Source organism: Paramisgurnus dabryanus, chromosome 1 (genome assembly GCF_030506205.2).
Source record: "Paramisgurnus dabryanus chromosome 1, PD_genome_1.1, whole genome shotgun sequence".
NCBI classification, from domain to species: Eukaryota; Metazoa; Chordata; class Actinopteri; order Cypriniformes; family Cobitidae; genus Paramisgurnus; species Paramisgurnus dabryanus.
In genome coordinates, this window is record NC_133337.1 from 28657994 (window position 1) to 28678637 (window position 20644).

The following is a 20644-nucleotide window of genomic DNA, read 5'->3' on the forward strand; positions in this document are numbered from 1 at the left end:
TTGCTATTTTATATATTATTTTCACTGACTGCCCAACATTAGACGTCTGTTAAACAGTGCATGCATAAGCGGTTCGTACTATATGTGTGCTTCATCTTTGCATGGTTGCATCAAGCCCAACATTTCCATTATTTCTCGTTGTCTCATAAAAGCCTGCGTTTTAAAATATCATGTTAATAAACCGGCTAGAAGAGCATTGTGTCTGAATCTTCTGGTTAGTTAAGAAATATAAATGCGTTGATGATGCGTTTAACACAGGCTTTAGGAATTAGTGGTCTGATTTAACTCTAATAACATAAAAGTGTTTCTGTTCACAGTTCTGATCCACTGCCAAATTATTAAGCGTGCTTTTTCTGTTATTGAAACATTTAGGACAATCTGCTGAACTAAAGTGAAAAAAGCAGCGAGATCTTCACATACATCTAAGTGTGCATTTGACTTTATGTGAGTGAGTGAGTGTGTGCAAATATTTTTTTGTGCAACATTGTGTGTCAGAGAGGAAATGAAGCCCAACAGGTAGAAATAATCGATTGAAGAAATGATGGACGTGTTTGCTTTCAAGGACACTGCTGTGGTCTGAGAGATAGAAAAAGAAATTTAGGAAGAAATGGAAAAGTTTTCCAGTCTCAATTCACTTTCATTGTATAAAAAAGATACAATGAAAGTCAGTGGTGATGGGGGCTGTTACCCCCAGTCTGATTCAATAGGTGTGATAAGGTAAAGATCTTATAGGAGTGCAAAAATCCTGCAGGTATTTCGTGCTTCATGCAATGAAAACTGTATAGCAGTAAATCTCCTAAACTTCTTGCAATACGGCTTAATTGTAAATTCATCACGTCTTTTACTTTCAATCTCCTTGTTCTTTTAACTTTAACTTTCAAATGACTTTGTACCATCTGCCACGAGGCTGAAGTGGCACTCGGTGTGTTCCCAGATGAATCAGCCACACCAGGAAACATCGGAGAGATGTGATGGGAAAAAGGGTCCTGATTGGGTCATCATTTACCGACCAAACAGAACTGATTTGATTTCTCTTGCCATTCATTTAATTTCAGTCATTATATTGGTAAAATTACAGCCAGTGATGTTAATACAAGATCAAAGAGGAATGCATTTATCTCGGAAATGCAGAAAAGCTAGGAAAATTGATTGCATTGCTCAAAATGTGAAAACGTTTGTTTTGGTGGCTAAACACGACAAATATAACACTTATGCAATATTCAAACCGTAAAATTAAAGCAATTTTGCAGAAATAAAATGATTGTTGAATGCTATGATTTTGTTGAATTGTACGATTCACCGTAAAAAAAGTATGCGCTTGTTTACTCTCTGTACAATGTAAGAGGAACACTAGGGAGCACTATGGCAACAGCATTTCTTTACGAGTATAGACACACAAGCAAGTTTTTAAAGGCAAAATGCATTTCAAGAACATCTGTATCATAAGATAAACAGCCTTCAGCAGTCATGTCTGGAATGGGTGGGTGAGCTTCTTTGTTAATGGTCCCACAATGTATTACGTTTCTCAGTTTATTTGTTCAGACGATGCTTTTAACCGCAGTGACCACTGAGGCTTCCACCGCAATGACAGACATCTGGCCACTCATTAGCACACACCTCTGTAAAAAATGCTCTGGACACCCGCTAACAATGCTTTTGTTTTTACATCACACCACACCTAATATACTTCGGGTTTGAACTTCCGAAGCAGGAGTCTGTGAGAAAAAGAAACAATGTTTCACAAAGCCAAACTGAGCTAAAAATGAATATGCACGAAATATTTCATTTACAAAAAATCTGTTGCATAAGCTATGCCTTTGTCGTTCATTTTTAAGATGGACAATTAGGTGGTCTTTGTAGGTTTTTAATGCTTTGTGTGCCTCGAGCACAGGATAGCTGGATAAAGGAGTCAATTACGTCTGATTATGATGCCTCATCTGTTGATGCAACAGTTAATATTCTGCACAATTTCATCACTTATGGCAGAAATGATCTGTGCAATGCTTTATGCATGCAAAAACACAAATAACAGATGCATAAATCACCAACATAATCCGCTTTAGCTGTCTGAATCTTACGAAAACATTTCCAGGTCACATTTTACCCGAATACAAAATGTTTTCATGACAACTAACCGCATCCTCTCCATAAAATCCCATTACGGTAATACATCTGGACATTTTCACATTTGTCATCTCATTACTGTAAAACAGTATTACAATAAATCAATGTACAGTAAACCCACTGTAAACAATTATTATCATGACTGAATGTCATGAAAATAACATTACAATGCAAAAACATTGTGTGGAGAAGCCTTAAAGGGATAGTCCACCGAAAATACAAATTCTGTCATTATTTACTCAGCCTCAAGTTGTTTCAAACCTGTATAAAGGAAGACTGAAGAATGTTTGTTACCAAGCAGATCTGGGGCACCATTTACTTCCATAGTAGGAAAAAAATAATACTAATAATACTAATAGAATAGGGTATTGCGCCAACTTTTTTGCGATTTCATTCTTTAGTATATGGTTTCGATTCGGATTAATTTTAATACAGGCCCATTTCGATTATTCGGTTATTTATTAATATTTCATACAGATCCAATACACATGCATTTTATTTCTGAATTGTTCACATTTACACAAAAGACTACATTTAGGAGGATAGTCGTGGGAATTAAAAATAATTTTGTGTCAAAATATTGGTTCAAGCTCAAGGAAATGCTTAAATTAAATCGACAAATCCTAAAACACATGCAAATGAATCATGATAATGATCAATAAATAGCATCATTCATGCTTCAGGGACTGCCCTGCCCTGCCTAAAGTAAGGCACGCAAATATCAAATCGATTCAGGATTTCCAGAATCTGTGTGGTATCAAATTGAAACCATACACAAAAGAATCAAATCACAAAAAATTGGATTGCAATACTCAGCCCTATTCTATGGGTTTATTTTTTCCTACTATGGAAGTGAATGGTGCCCCAGATCTGCTTGGTTTCAAACATTCAAAATATCTTCCTTTATTCATGTTTGGAACTGTGAGTGGCTGAGTAAATGCCAATAAAAGTATTTTTTGGTGGACTTTGCCTTTAAAGCTTCTCCAGATAATGTTTTTGCATTGTAATATTATTTTCATGACATTCAGCCATGGTGTTGTTAAATTGAAGATCGATTAAAATCGGAGAATCAATATTTTTTACTACGGAAGTGAATGGTGCCCCAGATCTGCTTGATCATAAGCATTCTTCAAAATATCTTCCTTAGTGTTTAGCAGATCCAAGACATTTATAAAGCTTTGATATCAGAATTTTTTTTGTGAACTATCCCTTTAAATAGTCTCAAGAACAAGATTTATTTCAATTTCTTTCGAATTTGATGTGAAATATGACCTAAATATGTTACAGTCAGGTTTCCACCTCATTCAAAGCAAAAACTAATTCTCACCCACTCAAAAGTTAATAATGACTTTTAATTAATATACAGTACACAGGGTAAGTAAGCAGAAGTCAGATTGCTATTTTTGCTTTTGTGTTGCTGTAGTTGATGTTTCCCCTTCCCAGCACACAATGTAATGTTGATTAGAGTGACAGAAGGGTCACTGCCTCTCTGTAATTTACTCAAGTCTCTCCACACAGATTGAATTCGGTCTCCTCTGTGAGTTCACATGCATTTATTTGGCAGACACACTTGAGGGGACATAATCAGTGTCGATAATGCGTTTCTCTGTCGCTTCTTGACTTCTTTTGCGCAGTGGGGTTTGCGCATTTGCCATGATTAAAATGCGACCGTAACCACAGAGCTCTTAAACTCTCCAGTGCATGCTTGTGAACTACCATCATCGACACAAATATACAAAGAGGTATTATTCGGTCAGATGGTCATCTGGAATACACTACAGGGACATGCATCCCGCCCGTTCAGGGTAGTTCAGGGTAGGGCCTTCCGACCACTGGATTTATACACCCACAGAAAAGTCTAAAAACAGTAGTGCTAACTTGATGGATTGTCCAGAAACAAAGTAGAAACCAAGCATGCAGGCGTAATTGAATGAAACAAGCAGGATATAATTTGCACTGCATTGACAGGTTAAAGAAAAAGTGATATGTTTAAGGTTTGAAGATGTGCTAATGTTTTGGGTATATAACATCAATGAAGTTTTAACTTGAATATGAATATGAAAACAGACAAAAGTGCTTACTAAGTTCAGCGATGCTCCCAACGCGAGTGGCCAGAAGGGATTGTTCAATGGTACGGAGTTCCGCCTGGCTATATGCGTGGCCCTCTCCAGTTTTACCTGCACGCTGTTGGTCACGGTGCAGGTTCAGGCTGTCCGGCAGACTCAATGCACCTAAAGAGCAGAAACAAGTGAATCAAACATCAGTTCATTTTTAGTGAACTCTTTTAGTGACATTTATGCATTTTGCAGATGCTTATCCAAAGCGACAACCGTGCATTCAATGCGTACCTCTTATCAGATTGTTTGTTCACCGGATTCAACCCCATGACCTTTCAAAATCGAGTTACAGGAACAAATACATCAAACTTTCAGGAGACATTAAAACAGCTGTTTTTGAGCTGGATCTTGTTCAAGTTGTAACAATGCTCTCACAGGTGAGTTCAGTCTTGGCTGAAGCCCTGGTTGTCTACTGTTCATTCAGTAACCCAAATCAAATTACTGCCAGGGCCTTTGTTCGACTGGAGAACCGACCACAACAGATGTGCTATTAAGCACAGCCACAGGTGAACAAGGACAGACAAGCATCTCTCAGTCTGAGCAAAAAGCTTCACACGCGGGAACTGGATTGTGTTTCTGAACAGCTATTAATTAACAATGATATCTGTACACGTTTGTCTTTCAGACGTCTCTACCTATTTACCTCAGAGGTTGTCAGGCAAGACACGCGGCAGTGATACACTCACAAACGAATACACAATAGCTAATAGGGTATGGTCCTGACTTTTATCTAATGCGATTTGTGTTGCCAGTTTCCCAAGGGTGGGTAAATATCCTTTATCCTGTTGTATATTGAATGAAGCCGTTAGCACACGACAACAGTGAGTCTCATGAAGTTTTCATAAAGCTATGATTAAAATGACCTGGCACAAGGAGTTCTGGCTGCTGTGAAGTTACTGAGTAGATGCATTATGGAGGATGCGCAATATTCATCCGACAGCTGGATGCTGCGCCAAGGGACACAATTGTGTTAATGGGTGACATGATGCTTTTAAAAAATCATGTGGGGAGTTCAAGTGAAGAGATCTGCTTTGTTTTGGTAAGGTGTCTAATAATTTTTTTTAATGCAATAGAAAAAAAAATGTATGCAGGGTTTAACATATTTTTTCTGCAGGTCAAGGCAGTAATATAGATTTGTCATTAACGCTTTACAGTAACGCTGTAATTGTTAACTTTATTAAATGCATAAGCTAACATGAACTATCAGTATAGTTTCTGAGCATGTATTAATAGTTGTTAAAGTTTGTTAAAGTCAATGCATTTGTTCAGGTTAGTTCATTGTGCATTAAAGAGCACCTATGGTCCGATTCATGATTTTACATTTCCTTTGGCGTGTAAGTGTGTATTAGTACATGTTATCGATACGCAAAAGGTACAAACCCCAAAGTAAACGATGAAGCAAAAGTAAATCTTTTTTCTTGGACTACAACAAACACACAGATTGAAGGCTACAGTTTACTTTCTAGGATTGGTGATTCAGAGAAGATCGAAATTATCAAAATTCCTCCTTCTCCTGTAAGTTAACTCCTGTTAGCATTGCATTGTGAGTGAATCTTTCAAACATGGTAAGGAGCGTCACATTTCCGGCTGACGTCAGAGGTATTCAGGCCAATCACAACGTACAGATTAGCTGGCCAATCAGGCACACATGCAGTGCTTTTCAAATCGATGAGTTTTGTACAAAATCAGTGCATTTCAGGAAGATAGGGATATCTGAAGCTACAAAAATGTACACTGAAAAAAATGATTTATTCAATGTACTACATTTTTTAAAGTAAGAGGTTGCATTCAATTTATTTAAGCTACATTAAAAAAAATTAAATTAAAAACTTGTGTTTAAATGTAGCTTAAATAAATTGATTGCAAACACTTACCTTAAAAAATTTAGTAAATTGAATGAATATTTTTTTTCAGTAAATAATGTGTTGTTTTAACCGTTAACCACGTGAACACATTGTATTATACCAAATACACAACGTTGTTTTTAGCAATGAAATAGGTGCACTTTAACTATGTTAACAGTTACAACTTAGATGTTTTTTTTATAATGCATTTGTAAATGTTGAAATTAACTATGATTAATAAATGCTGTAGAAGTATTGTTCTTTGTTAGTTCATGTTGCATATGCAACCTTATTGTAAAGTGTTACGGCGCATTCACACGGGGCGTCAGCGTTAATGTTTCCCATTCACTTTTAATGGGTGATGTCAAGCGTTGCCGAACTGAATTGTGGATCCGTTGGTGCAGCGTCAGTGCCGTTGCTCGCGGCAGAAGTTGAACATTTCTCAACTTTTCAAGCGGCAACGCGTGCGTCAGCCAATCAGATCGCCTTATGCAAATAACCTAGGCAGAGCCAGCCAATTACGTTTATGGAAGAACGGAGCATGTGTAGCGGCCACTGTGATTGGCTGTTGGCCACGCTTCAGACAAGCGTGTGAATGTACCGTTACTGATTTGTCTAACCAATACATTGGTATGTGTGAGATAGAAATACTCTTAAATAATTAAATGTGATATCCATGAATAATAAATGTACAAAAATGTATTCAGGTTTTTAAAATGCATGCAATAATATCTGTAATAAATCGAACCAATATAAATGTGACTGCATCACAGCTATAAATTCAAAGGTAATGATGGCAGTATATAACTTTACCTTGGTCATTACCGAGATCCGGTTATACAGCCACAGAAAAATGTAGAAACCATTTAAATGGCCTTTTTTTTGCTTTTATATGTTTTTGTTTCATTCTGGCAACATTTCTGCCAAATGTTTGGTAAAAATCATGTTTTTATTTGAATTAATGTACTGAAAATTGAAATGGGGAAAACATGTTTTCCAATCTTCAATACTGCAGAGAAAACAACAACAAAATGTTTTTATATGTATTTTAGGAAAAAGTAAAAACTCCCTTTCTTTCAAGGGTCTTGTCATGCTCTTAGTCATTTGCTGTGGGTGACTTTATGTCACTCCCAAAGTTTGCTTTTGTTGAAATTCAACAGACACTGGAGGAGAATCAGACAGTTTTCTGAAAATCTTCTCATGACCCTTCACTTAAACCAAAAATATGAACTCTAATGGGAAAAGAAACATGCATCAATATTTTACGACTCCTCCACCCATTTAACATTCATCTGTTTTTGAACCCTTCACTCTCTTTCAACACTCTTTAAATGGGTAAAAAATAAAAATATACAGTGTGCTTGTCTCTCCCACTTTACAATCGCAGCAAGTTTTAACCCTTTTATCTTTCTGCAGCACTTGAATTCCCCACTGGGAGAAAAGGAAGTGTTATTTTTACCCAGCTATGTTTTTCTTCATTTGATATGGGGTTAAGTTAGAGGTGGGAGGAGAAAAATAAGACCACGGTCCCTTGACCTTATCAGTCTGCAACCTCGGCCAGCTGGTGGAAAAACTTTAGTAACAAATGTTACTGTATGTAGCTTATGATGCCGTCTATGTTTATAAAACTTGTTGAAAAGTTTTGTACGATCAGTGCATCGAGCAGACGTCTCTGCCACGCAGGAACACGGTCTGCTGAAGAACAGCAGGTGTACGGTGACATGAATAATACAGCGTGAGCGCTGCTATACTTCAATCAAAGTCAGGGTAGGACGGAGAACTGAGAGAGTCTTCATCTCTAGCGGCTGGAAAGCCTCCTTTCCCTCTCGAGAAGATCAGAGGCCAGATTTGTTTTTAAAAACACACCTGGTGACCTGGGCTTGTATGCTGACAAGGACAGCTGAGCTGGCCAATACAAACAGTGTTTCTCTGTTAGATGATGGATGTAATAGAAAACTGAATTAAAAATAAACTACTTTGTTACAGGAAAAAAAATATCACTAAACTTTGCATTGGGATAAATTGTGTGACTTGGCCTTATCCTTAAAAGGCATTAATTAAATGACACAGTAAAATAAATACAGCCCAAACTTTAAATACAAGTTCACTTTAAGGACAAACATGGCACCTATCTATGATAACTAAATTTTGTGCAATAAATATGTTTTGACCCAGAATTGCGCTGATACTTGATGTCCAAAGTAAAATCTGGGTGCTGAATCAAAACCACTGTGGTAAAGAAAAAGAGAAAGCTTAATATCGAGTATACGAAGAAAAGCCGATGGCTGTTTTAGGTCAAGTCCGTCTATCATACAATCCAAAAATAGTGCCCTACTATTCCTCGTGCACAGATGGTACACAAAATGCCTGGATATCTGTGACAAAGCATCTATCTGGTGAAGCTTCTGGCATGCAGACTCACAAAAAGACTAAAGCTGAGCTCGAGTCAAATTTTTTCAGACTATAAGCTGTTCGCTGACCTGAAAACTTTACAGCTCTTTGTTCAGTGGTAACACAATACAATTTATTCACCACAATAGGAAACTAGAATTCATTTCTGAAGGTGTCCTGTTTAAAATCGTTCATAAGGCAAAAAACATTCTGTGAAAATATAACCTTGAAATCTTTAACATTGACTGAATAAATGTCAAAGAACGAAATTAGTGAAATCAAACTTTGATTATGAGCCTTTAGCCTCAATTGAATAAAATCAAACAGAATTGAACCGAACTGAATAGAATTGAACAATACATTGTATGCATTGTGCAACATTTGCATTTTTAGTAATAGTGTTACAGTTAGCTGATAAAACTCTGTTTAAATGACTGAATACCATCCCTAACTTTTAATGGACATGAAAATCCCATTAATGACTTCTCTCAAGACTCTCAAGATTTAATACCAAGAGACGAGACATTATGTAGATTACTGCAACAACAATGGGCCAATAATTCTCGGCTGGTCTTACTGGCATTAAAGTGATATCTAAAAATGACTTGGCTGCGGTTATGGTAGTGAACGTAAACTCAGAACTTCTCAAACACGAGCAGATGATCACATCATCCCGCTTTGCCGATACATCTGTCGCTTCTTAAAGAGCCAATTCTTTTCTTCATTTTAAAGAGACAGAGAGACGAATAAAGTCAGCAAAACAGATGGAAACAAATTAAGACTATAAGTGCAGGTAAATGATGAGTTATTAGCTAAATGCCAAATGGATTATTCATTTGTTGATGCTTTCAAAACGCATTGGACAAGAAAGCTGCTATAAACAGATAAATCAGACAACGTTTGTGCTTATACAGTATATGCTTCAGTACTCTTGAGTTATATAGGATCGATCTGATATTTGTTTTACACATATTTGGGTGTAAAAATTATATAGGCAGATTTTGGGGGGCAGGGGGGGCCCAGCCCCCCCAGACCAGAGCTAGTTATGATTTTGTCTAAGCTAAGCTACTAATAAAATAGAATTATAAGATTTAATATTTTGTTTTGTTGAGGTAGACCGAATAACTTAAGGCTAAAATAGTTTTAATTCATTTAAACCATGAATTCTGATCTCACAGGAATTCCTATGTTTATTTTACAAATTCATACAAATTAGGCTTCATGGTTTTTAAAAATGGTTTAAATGAAAAATTTTAGCCTTAAGTTACTCAGTCTAGTCAAAATAAAAAAAAATTAAATTAAAATAAAATAATAAAAAATGTATTGTATATAAATAAATTCTTATATTTTAATTTTTATATTCTAATTAAAAACAATAATGACCAACCCCTAATCTCAACTTCACTGGGTGAAAACAAATTAAAAACCGTACAAAACAGTAATTTATACAAATTATCTACCTCGCAAAGTACTTATGAATTGCCATGAGATTGCGTTGATAATACAGACAATTTTACACTAGCACAAAATCTAAAACTTAAACATATAACCATAATACACATGATAGTTATAAAAGTAGATTTTTTTTAAAATAAATATCAGCATTAAATTATATTAATGTCAAACTATGTGGTAAGTTTTTGTGGTACTGTGTTAAAGTCATAAATTGGTGGGGTGGAGGCATTTAGGTGCTTGTGTTTAGTTTTTCCCCAATGATACAACTTCAGATTGCTCTCTTTCTTGGCCGAGAGAGTGCTGTGATATATTCGAGCTTGTCACCAAGACACTAAGCGATCACATCGACAATCAATACGTCCCCTTCTTTTCCTGTGACAGAAACCTCTTCACATCCGAGCACACTGAGACACTTTGATTTGATTTCCTTTAGATGTTGAGGTGATAAAGGAAAAAAGCGTTGTTTTTGGCTCGGACTTGGAGGAGTTAAGAATTCAAATAATTCCACAGCGCCCGTCAAATTGTATAGACAAAATTGATTATCCTTATATTCAAGGAGCGTTGCTTCAATCCTCTATAACTAAATTGAAGTACACTACTGATGCCAGCATGATCGCAACTCGAGGGAAGCCGTGCAATCAGTAAAACAACAACAACAAAAAAACTCTTTAGTCCGCCTTCAATTTCTTTTTTTCCCTTGCTGCACTGCTGTATATCTGCTGAAGGAATGTCCCATCGATTTCTCTACGGTGCACGACCGGTCTCTTATCAGAGTAAGACTCGTGCAGAATATTAACAGGCAAGTCTCCATGGCAACAGGGCAGAGCTGCCCAGCAGTCGCACGATTGGTAGAAAGATGATGTGCTGGATTTGAAGGTGGGCGCATGCAGAATGCGCATGCAGTGACAAGAAATACAATATTTGAGGGGTTTGCCACATACAGTTTTTGTGTGGAAAATGCTACAGCATTAATAAAAAACAAAACACTTCAGAAATGCAGAGAAGTGGATCTTGTCTCAATTGTATTACTGTATGACATTTTTGCAATCATGGCATGACAATAAAATCTTTTTTTTGTTTGTTTCAACTGACAATGACAAATACGTTCATGTATACAAAAGTTGAGAAGTTTAGATGCATCCATTCGTTCTTTATTTAGAGTTGAAGATGTTAAAATGCAGGTGTACTAAATGTACCTGTTTGAAGAGAAATGACAAATTATTCTCTTCCAGATGACCTACAAATTATATCTATTTCTAAATATCTCTTGTCTTTGGATAGTCATATGGTCCTGCTATTATTAGGGACGAATAAAATGTTGGACCACAAAACCAAGTCTTAAGTCGCACGGCTATTGTAGCAATAGCCAACAATACAATGTACTGGTCAAAATTATTGCTTTTTCTTTTCCAAAATTATTAGGATATTAAGTAAAGATCATTTGGTAACACTATTATTATTAAATAATTTGTTTTATTTGTTAAACACATGGAGAAAAAAAATGAACTGACGAATATTCAAGACGCTGTTATAAAACTATTTAACACTTTGAGTATTGACACTTAAACCTGTTAAAGCGAACCGGCCCGTGCTTGGTCCTGACGCGTTTTGTTTACAAACTATTAAGTTTACAATACATTATAATGATGAAGAAGGTTATTAAACTTGTCATGCCATATATCATTAGAAAGGTTGAAGGGTTTAGATTAAATTTTTAAGTGCTGTTCCACGAAATAAATGCTCTAGCAAAATTAATAATACATTTTATGCAACGAGGTCATATTTTAATTTGTTCATTCATAAAATGACTTCACGCTCTTATTATGAAACTGCGCCTCCCTCATAACTTTAGACGAATTCACACTGCTGAAATCTCATTGCTAAGCATTCAAAATATAACATCCATTCGCAGTTTTAGTCCACAAACGTATTACATATGAGAAATATTGATATTTATTTGTTGTTTCCATGGGATTTTGCATCAAATAATCCTAAATCCATATTGTTATTCAACAACTGCACACGCAGCGCGATTCTACTATGGATAAGGCATACGCGATCAGGTCAGTCAGAGTATTATGTTTAAAATGAGTCCACACACACACATTATGATTAATATTTCACATACAGCTAATAAGTTTAGTGTTTTACTGATGTTTTCGTGCACCTGTTATCTGCAGTAACTTAGACTGCTTGTCATTCTGATGCACATTCGCTATTTGCAGACATTGTTGATGTAACAGTTACCTAACATTATGCAAGTACTCTGAATGTATATTGTGAGGACAAAAGCTTATTATTAGTAACAGATCGCTGTCTGTGTGCTTTTCTATCGCCCATCACTGAATGAATGGTTACGCAATTTACTCGCGATAGAGATACGTCACCGCCATTAATATGAATGCTTCTTTTATCACTTCACAACAACTGGTGAGTGCTTTAGTTTGTAAAACATGAGGTGTCCACAATGTAAATAGTTTTATTTTTATTTTAAAAGCTTCATAATTACTATGTACTGTGTAGTTTACGGTTACTAGTTTACTTCCATATTTAAGTTAAAACACATTTTTGTCAAATGTGTATACAATGTTTTTATGTAATAAATAAAGTTTTGTAGATACATACACTAGGTAATAACCACATGTACATAATTAATTTATAAAGCTTTTTCTACTTTATTCTACATCATTATAGCAGGTGATGATTTGGAGCAGCCCAGTGGCCATTTTTTGAAATGTGCCATGGTGAAGATCAAAGCTTACAGTAACCTTATTTTTTATCATATCATCTTCAAATTTAAAACATAGATTGGTCACACATGTGGTCTTAAGTCTATGTTGTTTTTGGGTTGGTATGGCACATTTAATATGACATTATTAATTAAATAAAAACACGTTTAATTTTAATAAAACATTTTCACCACACTTCAGTGTCTATAACATTTAGCTTTTTTTACATATCTGAATTCTGATTACTGAGAAGTAAAGACACAAGTGTCTTCTTTTTAAATATATCAAAATTGTGTCTGTAGGTCAAAGGGTTTTGGAACTACAGCTGTTTTAGTGTGGGCATGTAAATTTCATGATTTGGCCTGAAAGCTGGCTTAACAGGTTAATGGCATTTTAATGACAAATTATATTTGTAGCACTGTAGTTGAGGTCAAGAAAAATATTCAAGACGCTGTTATAAAACTATGTGACAGGGTATTAACACTTAATGATATTTTAATGACAAATTATATTTGTACCACTGTAGTTGAGGTCAAGAAAAATATTTATGATGCTGTTATAAAACTATTTGACAGAGAATTAACCCTTATGACATTTAAATGACAAATTATATTTGTATCAAGTGGTCAGTTATGTTGTCTTGGTAATGTCAAGTTGTCTCAAATAAGGCCATCTTTGCATTAAAAATAACATAATTGATTAAATGACACTTATTGACAGTTTTCATAAATGTGCATAAAATATTCTTCATGTTCATGGCACATGTCATGATTATGAAGGTGTTATGTCATTCTTATGAACACCCCTTCAAGTAAAGTGTTACCGATCAGTTTCCATGAAGATATTTAGTAAATTTCCTACGTCAGTATATCAAAACTTTATTTTTGTGAGTAGATGCAGTTGCATAGCACTTCATTTGGACAACTTTAAAAGTGATTTTCTCAATATTTAGATTTTTTGCACCCTCAGATTCCAGATTTTCAAATAGTTGTATCCTCTCAAACCACATATAGTCTTATATTTTCAGCTTTCAGATGATGTATAAATCTCAATTTTAAATAATTGACCATTTTGATTTTGATATGGTTTTGTGGCACAGGGTCAAACTTTTGGCATTTGGAAGCTGCTTTTATCTAAAACAACTTACAGTACATTACAAGGTATACATCAGTATGTGTCTTCCCTTGAGCTCTTAAAGGAATGCTCTTCCACTATACATAGCTATACAGAAACCCTTCTGACTTTCCTAAAAACACCTAAAATAAAAAAAAACTCACTGTACCCTGAAGGCAGGCAGCAATTAAAGTATCTAATAAATTATTTAAATATTCATTGCTTATGGTAATGATGAGCCAGGAAATTCAGTAGCTTCAACAATAAAGAAATTAACTGCTATCTGCTTGGATTTCAAACCAGCTGTGGCGAATGGCATGAGAATGGTTTCATGCACATCCATACTACCCATAAGAAATACATATGTGCCGGTGAAATCCAGACTTAAGTCTCATAATCTAATAATGAAAGATTAGGAGCATCAAAGTTTGATTTTAATCTTGACCTTACTCAGTTAATTTTAAAGATATAAAGGTTACATTCACCCCGAATGGTCTTTACATGTAAAATGATGATTTTATGTCAAAACGAGTAAATCACAAAAAAATGACTTTAGCTAGGTTTGATCATAGAAAAATCCTTCCTTTTACTAAATAATTATTGAAATCCTTTGATTTGCCCAACCCTATCATAAATAATAAACATGTACTGAATATGTTTGCTGATGTAGAGTCGCAGGGTTCATATATGGAGTCAAGGTATGCCTCAAGTGCTAAATCATTAAAACTTCTTCCCTCAAGCTGTCCGAATTCATCATCACCATGACGACCAAAGTGAATATCCCCCCATACATGTATCCTGGTTCACAGCTGCTATTACATGCAAGATTTTGCAGTTGTGACATTTAAGAGCAGTTTTGTAGCAATAAGATCAACAAGGGACAGAGGAAGATTTTAATGAGAGCCATAGTGAGTTGCACAACATCCACCGAGCTCAATTAGTCAGCGAAATGCAGCAAGTCCCTATAAAACTGACATTCACTTTCCTTGAACGTGTAGTGCTTAATATATAAAAGTTAATGTTTTGATTTCTTAAAGAAACACCTTAACCAGAAAATATCTGTCATCATTTATTTACCTGTGCATCTGCATTATAAATAAGTTATTTATAAAGGAATATTAAAGGAATAGTCTACTCATTTTCAATATTAAACTATGTTATTACCTTAACTAAGAAGAGTTGATACATCCCTCTATCATCTTAGTGCGTGCACGTAAGCGCTGGGGCGCGCTGCGACACTTCGATAGCATTTAGCTTAGCCCCATTCATTCAATGGTACCAATCAGAGATAAAGTTAGAAGTGACCAAACACATCAACGTTTTTACTATTTAAGACGAGTAGTTATACGAGCAAGTTTGGTGGTACAAAATAAAACGTAGTGCTTTTCTAAGCGGATTTAAAAGAGGAACTATATTGTATGGCGGAATAGCACTTTTGGGAGTACTTCAACTCGCCTGAAAAATCCGCTCCCCTTCTCCCTCTCATAATGGGAGAGGGAGGGTGTTACTGCGCCGAGTCGAAGTACTACCAAAAGTGCTATTACGCCATACAATATAGTTCCTCTTTTAAATCCACTTAGAAAAGCGCTATGTTTTATTTTGTACCACCAAACTTGCTCGTATAACTACTCGTCTTAAATAGGAAAACTGTTGATGTGTTTGGTCACTTCTAACTTTATCTCTGAGTGGTACCATTGAATGAATGGGGCTAAGCTAAATGCTATCGAAGTGTAGCAGCGCGCCCCAGCGCTTACGTGCACGCACTAAGATGATAGAGGTATGTATCAACTCTTCTAAGTTAAGGTGATAAAATAGTTTAAAATTGAAAATGAGTAGACTATTCCTTTAAGTATTTACCACAGGTTTTTGTTTAAAAAAGTTCCCAGCCAGCGCCAACTATTTTTATGATTTTCACAAAAGTTTAATGTCGTCCAGAAAATGTTCTTCTTTAAATATAAACATAAACAATATATCAAATGAAAAAACAGACCCTCTGATTTTAAAAAAAAGGGTTCATCCTATCTTATATCAAATATGGGTAGGTTTCTTTCAAAATACCAAAATTTGAATAAAAAGATAATTGCATTTTTGCTAAGATCAAATTTAAAGCGATGATCAAAATATACACTGAGTTTTTACTGTTTTTGAATCAGTGGAAGTTAACTTTAGTGTTTTATAAGTTAGGTAAGAGTGCCACCTAGTGGATAATAGCTGAAATACGGATTGCCGTAAAAACTCGTAATTGGCAGGGAAACGTTTCCTCTTAACTGACGAGATAACCCATCAATGGCAGAGAAAGAGTTAAAACTGATAATGTAGGTAAACACCAACATTTCAGTCTATTTCTCACACAAAACTGTTGCAGAACTAAATTCATATTGACTTCCTAAATAATGTCTTTATTGTGCCCGACTCTCTGCTAAACTTTAAATCAAAAGTAGATTTTTGGGTGAAGTATTCATTTAAAAGTTGCTAAAAGCTGAAAGATTTGAAATGCCAATACTAGCAGAGTATGAAATGTTTTGATGTGAATGGCTGACAGACGGTGCATCCGATGGATTCGTGCAAGTTTGGGGTGATTCGGATTTCAAGAGTAAGAAACAAACATAAACGCAGCAGCTGTCTCAAAAGAAATAGCCGGGGGGGAAAAGGAATTGTCTCTTAGAGCGAGATCAACAACAACACAAACTCAGCACACATATCCATAATTTTGGATTTACCTGAAAATTCCCAAAAAACTGAGTGGCACTGATTGACAGATGAGATTACTTTGAAGAAAAGGACAATGAATTTCCAAAGGACAGAGATTCAGGCCAGACGTCTATCAGCGGATGACATTTCATTGTACTAGGAAGTGTTTCAATTTCATTTCCACATTAACCTATTATTGGCTTACATGTGGTTTGGCGCTTGGACAGAACAGAGTTCATTTCTCACAAGTGCATTGTTTAGGTATAGGGCTACAAAAACAACTAAAAACAACAATTTGTGCACAACTACTGTTTCAAGTGATGTGCCATATACCAAATCAACTACACAAAAAAGAAATACTTTTACTAACTATTTATTTTTTGCATAGAAAGTATCTATTCCTGTTACGTATACCCATTAGTCAAGCTTTCAAGACGTTTTCATCACGACTGTTACAAATACCCCTGGACATGCTGGCACACCTCGAATAATTAATACCATTCACATCATATAATAAGATCAAAGAACGTCCCATGCTGCTTTTCAGCATGTTCCTGCTCTCCATCTGTGCTCCATGAGTCATCACCATGCAGTCAAAACTGACCAATCAAAACACAGCCGTTAATCATAATGCCTAGTACCCCTTCACTATGACTACAACGGGCGTCACAGATGGTATTACAAATAAAGTTTGTAAAACTAATGACACACAGCTACGCTGAGGAATTGGGGTCTTTGTGTCGCCATGTATAGAACGAGCATTGAAGTCATGTGACCTGCGACTAGCAGATTCGACCCATCAACAATATTTACAGTATGGAAAGCATACGGCAGAGGCGCCCCATATACAAAGATGCTCTGTAGCTTTAAGACTGACTGACAATCATACTAGTGCTGTATATAATGTTTGTAAAATAGGATAGGGTCGTGACTTGAAGTCACATGTAAAACTGTCTTCACAGATGATGGATAATAAACATGATGTAGATAGTTGTAGAGAGATGCAGTCAGATGAAAAATGCATGGGAAGATGTTTTACTTTCACAAGTTTTAAGCACTTTCACAAAAGCTTATGCTCCTGAGATTATGCTTGAATTTTTCTCACTCCAAAAAAATGAATGTGTATTTCTTGTGAAGCTTAAACTGATGTAATCAGAACAAACAAACCTAGAAGCGATACTAAATCCAAGGCGTATATATATATACATATAGTAGAAAATACTTTTTTTAAACTGTATTTTATTTGGTTTATTCTTGTTTTTAGGCACAATCATCAATAAAAATTACTGAATATATTGTACGCATACATAGATATATTAACAGAAATAACTGAATCGAGCAATCATGCTTGCAAAACATGATTTTTATATTAATTTTGTCCTAACAACTGAAATGGATCTTCTTTGGGGTTAACATGACCCAGAGGCCCCTGCTTGGGGCCCAGCATGTGCGCCTTGATGTGTCCAGGCCTAAGCAGATGGTGTCCATATGTCCGCAGAGCATGGAAGACCATTCAGTAAAACCAGGCCAGAAAGCGAAGGAAAGCAGTGCACGATGTGAAGCACCACCTCACATTTGCATAAGAGCCAGAGGCAAGAGGCCACATCAGTATTTTTTACCAAAATAATATTATTATACAACCCTACACTGTAAACCATAACACTAGCACTGTTTAACACAGAAAAACTTGACAAATATGACCTTGGTTGACATTTATAATAATGTTTTTTTTTTTTGACAACATTTAACCTTTTTGCAGCAAACTAAAGGGTCAATATGAGTTTAGGTATATGGGCAATTTAACATGAAGTCAAATGTGAATGCCAAGAACGAGTTTTTTTTTTGGGGGGGGGTAGCTGAAAGTGTAAGTTTAGTTCAAATTCATTTGGGAGCGGTTTCACGGACAAGGCTTACCATAGTGCATGTTTGAGCTGATATAATTTAAAAACACATTGATTTAAACATAAATCAGTGACATTGTTTTGTCTTATGCTGAGTTTACACCAAACGCGTTTTGGGCGTCAAAATCGCGTCTACCGCGCGTGGTTTGCCGCTTGAACAATTTGGATGCATTCGCGCGTGTAGAGCGGAGTACACGCGCGGAAAAAGCAAGCATTGACGCGCGTCCGAAGCAAAATCCGCTTCTTGTGGGAGGGGCAACTGCTGTGCGAGTGTCTGTTTGCAAGATGACTGATGTTACTTGTGCATTTATCAAGAGAGTTACCAGTTTGTATTTGGTAACCTTACTATAGGGGGAAAATAAACGGCGCGGGTCGATAAACGTCACGTGACTCAAAAGTGAAGTGTGTATTACAACTTACCAGGTTGGCCAAAGTCCTTACTGACACTCTTCCAAGCGAGGTCCTTTTTATTCCTGTCTCCTCTATAGAAATAACAACTTGTGTCATATAGCTTCGAGTGACTGCTTGAGTGAGTGACTCCGGGCGGGGCTGCCACCACAGCAGCAGGCAGGCTCCTGATTGGTTAACGCGGCGCGAAATTCCGCCAAAGTTCACATTTTTCAACTCGGGCGTCAGCCGCAAATTCGCGTGATCCGCAAAATGCACAAAAGCACCATTCGCGCGTACCGCGCACAACGCTCAATTCGCGCCTTTCGCGCAAGCTTCACGCGCGAATGAGGCGGAAACGCGTCTTCCGCTCTGCGCCGAACACCTCTTCCGCGCCGCGGGACCTCCTGACGCGCGTCAACGCGTCTTCACATTGACTTAACATTGAAATCACTCGCGCTTCACGCCCTTACCGCGGTTGGTCTAAATGCAGCATTAGGATGCACACCTGTATTGTTTTTTGTAAAGTATGTTTGTAAAAAATTCGTAAATGACCTAATATAAATAAGGCCTAGTCCTGGATTAACCTAATTCCTGTCTGGGAAACTGCCCCATAAAGGGTTAATAGACTTGGATCATAAGAAACTGAAGTGATTTTTAAAGTCCGTATAAAGCGATATTTATTATGTGTTCTGAGTTTGTCACATAACCGAAAATTGTGTTAGTAATAGGGCTTTCAATCGATTAAAATATTTAATCTAGATTAATTGCATGATTGTCATGAGTTAACTCGGGATTAATCGCAACTTAATCGCACATTTTATCTGTTTTAAATTTACCTTAATTTAACCCCTTTTCAAAATGGGTGTGGACAAATATGGTTGCTTAATGCAAATGTATGTTTATTATTAGTGAAAGTTCTAGTTAAAGATTTTTTACGGTTCAAAAACACGCAAGTGGATGGACACGCATCTTCGGATGCCACACATCTCAGAAAACGTACACATAAAGATCAGTTTGATGACTATTTACTGTCTAACTGTGCATTCACAACAGATGCGGTAGAGACGGCAAAAACACGCAATTCGTGCGTAGTTGGACGCTTGAACATTTACAGTTTACTTGCTTCATTCAAGCTTGAAAGCCGTGCGAAAAATTCTAATCATTCACGCGGAAATTCGCGTAATGGGAGGGGCTTCTGTGACTCTGCTCGCTTCCTGTAATCAAGTCCTGATTGGTTATCACAGCGCAATTTTCTGCCAAAGTTCAGTTTTTTTCAACTAGCACGTTTCCCGCGGCAACACTCAATTCACGTCATTCGCGCCAACTAGACACGCGAAAGAACACCGCACTAAACGCCTCATTTGCGCTGTGAGACCTCCAGATGCGCGTAAACGCATCTTCATATTGACTTAACATTGAAATCAAACGCTCTTTTCGCATTTGGTGTGAACCCGGCATTAGGCTGCGTCTCAATTTATTCTACTACATGCTAGGCCAAGAGTCAAACAGAAATTGCTTATGCGTTAATCTTACGTTAATAAAATTAGTGTAGTTTAAATTAATTAACTTTAATGCATTATGAACCATCCAGCCAAATATAAATATTAAAAATATGTCAATAAAATGTAAAAAGTTATCAAAATCTGGGAAAAATAAGCAGCATTCTCTGCTCTCAAACACTAGGGGTGTGTCCGCTGTCTGCGCTGAAACCACGCCCACTTCTGGGAAAGCTGCCATCTCGCTCAACTTTCAAATACAGCTATAATCTGAATGGATGCTTGTGATAGTATTAGCCCAAATAATCCTGAACACAGGGGGAAAAACTGTTTAACAGTGTAAGTCCACAATTTACATAGTTCACAGTCTTTGTAAAGTGTTTCGGCAATACA

The 20644-nt window shown here is 36.4% G+C and overlaps 1 protein-coding gene across 3 annotated transcripts in view; it reads right to left on the minus strand.

Annotated features, from left to right (window-relative positions):
* btbd11a (BTB (POZ) domain containing 11a) overlaps nt 1–20644 on the minus strand; it is a 223034-nt gene that overhangs the window by 75705 nt on the left and 126685 nt on the right. For all 3 annotated transcript variants that reach the window (XM_065289892.1, XM_065289891.1, XM_065289890.1), the window contains exon 2: nt 4206–4355. In XM_065289892.1, coding sequence (XP_065145964.1) covers nt 4206–4355 — 150 coding nt within the window. The remainder of the gene's footprint in view (nt 1–4205; nt 4356–20644) is intronic.